At 38.7% G+C, this 1,596-nt stretch overlaps 1 protein-coding gene across 1 annotated transcript; it reads right to left on the reverse strand.

Moving 5' to 3' along the window:
• Positions 1 to 810: 810 nt before the first annotated feature.
• On the reverse strand, positions 811 to 1,590 carry LOC114615985 (olfactory receptor 4D11-like). Its single transcript, XM_028761552.1, has one exon. The coding sequence runs from the start codon at positions 1,578 to 1,580 to the stop codon at positions 1,044 to 1,046; it is 537 nt and encodes a 178-aa protein (XP_028617385.1). The 5' UTR covers positions 1,581 to 1,590; the 3' UTR covers positions 811 to 1,043.
• Positions 1,591 to 1,596: the final 6 nt, after the last annotated feature.

The following is a 1,596-nucleotide window of genomic DNA, read 5'->3' on the forward strand; positions in this document are numbered from 1 at the left end:
TAAAATTTACTTTGATCTGAACTATCGCAACAATATTTGATCTTAGTGTAAATCTATGCATAATTTTCAAATACACTATTTTATCTGATGGTAACATTCCAGCATCTTCTTGTAAAAATAATGATATATTTGCTTTTCAGCTACCCCTCCATAGGGAAACAATGCAAGATCAATATATGCATGGTATTATCTTTCTAAATATAAGAAATGTTAATGTCTAAACCCCACTTCCCGTAAGTCTAGTATGTGAATGTGATTCTGCATTATTATCAGTTATGGTAATTACTATTACTAACTTTTAGAAACATTTCACTGAATTCTTTATCTCAGTCTTCCCAGATACAATGATACAGAAAGAAGAAGGAAATACATTCTGTATGTGATTACACTGAGTTCAGGCTTCCAGGGCTTTCTGTATGTGCTCACAACATAGGTTGATTGGACTTAGAATATTTCTAAGCACTACTTCATTGCATTGTGATCACACTATTGTGTGCATGGATTCTAACAGTGTTTTTAAGTCTAACTGTTGATTTAGACACATGGGACCTAGTTCACAGCACTAAGTCATTTCTATTTTTTTTCTATGAAGGCTCTGTTCCAGAAATCAAATCAATTTTAAACATGAAAATCTAGCTGGGTATAGTGGTTCACAACTCTAATCTCCGCACTTATGAGGTTGATACAGGAAGGTTTCTGAGAATTTGAGGCTAGCCTGGGCTATATAGTGAGTTCCAGAGCAAACCAGACTGTATAATGAAACTTGTGTCAGAAAACAAAGCACAAAAGCAAAGCAGAACTAAAGTATGATTACAGTATGGAATGATCTAATTCATGTATCTATTTCTTTATATTTTGAGATTGACTTGGTGATTTTGTGAGACAATATTTTACATACTGAAAACACATGGGAGAAATAAAACTATTAATTTGATATCTTTTGAGCTGTTTTATGCCACAGTGGGAAGAAAAATGACAAACAAGTATAGAGAATAAAGCTTATTTTACACGCAAATGTTTGAAAATGTTGTGATGGGGAAGAGCTATTGCTCTTCTCTATCAGAAGGTCCAAGTCTTTTCCTGAGTCTCCTCATGGCTGACTTCATCTCTTGGTTCCTCAGAGTATAGATCAAGGGATTTAGCAGAGGGGAGATGACTGTGAAGGTGACAGAGATGGCTTTATCTGTGGGGAGGGCAGTGAAGGGTCTGGCATAGACATAGATGCAGGGCACAAAGTGCAGGGTGACCACAGTGATGTGGGAGGTGCAGGTGGAGATGGCTTTCTTCCTGCCCTCTCCTGACTGAGACCTAAGCATCATCAGAATGATTGTATATGACACCACCAACAACACAAACCACAGAGTAGCAACCAGGCCATTATTGGAAATCATCAGCAGCTCAAGTACAAAGATGTCTGTGCAGGCAAGTTTGATGACCTGGGGGACATCACAGTAGAAAGTGTCAAGGACATTGGGTCCACAGAATGGAAGTGTCAGCAAGAGAGAAATCTGTACTATGGAGTGGGCAAAGCCTCCCACCCAGGAGGCTGCTATCAGCCCAATGCAACGGCCTCTGCTCATGATGGTCACATAGTGC

This window comes from Grammomys surdaster, unplaced genomic scaffold (assembly GCF_004785775.1).
Source record: "Grammomys surdaster isolate TR1022 unplaced genomic scaffold, NIH_TR_1.0 215325, whole genome shotgun sequence".
Classification (NCBI taxonomy): domain Eukaryota; kingdom Metazoa; phylum Chordata; class Mammalia; order Rodentia; family Muridae; genus Grammomys; species Grammomys surdaster.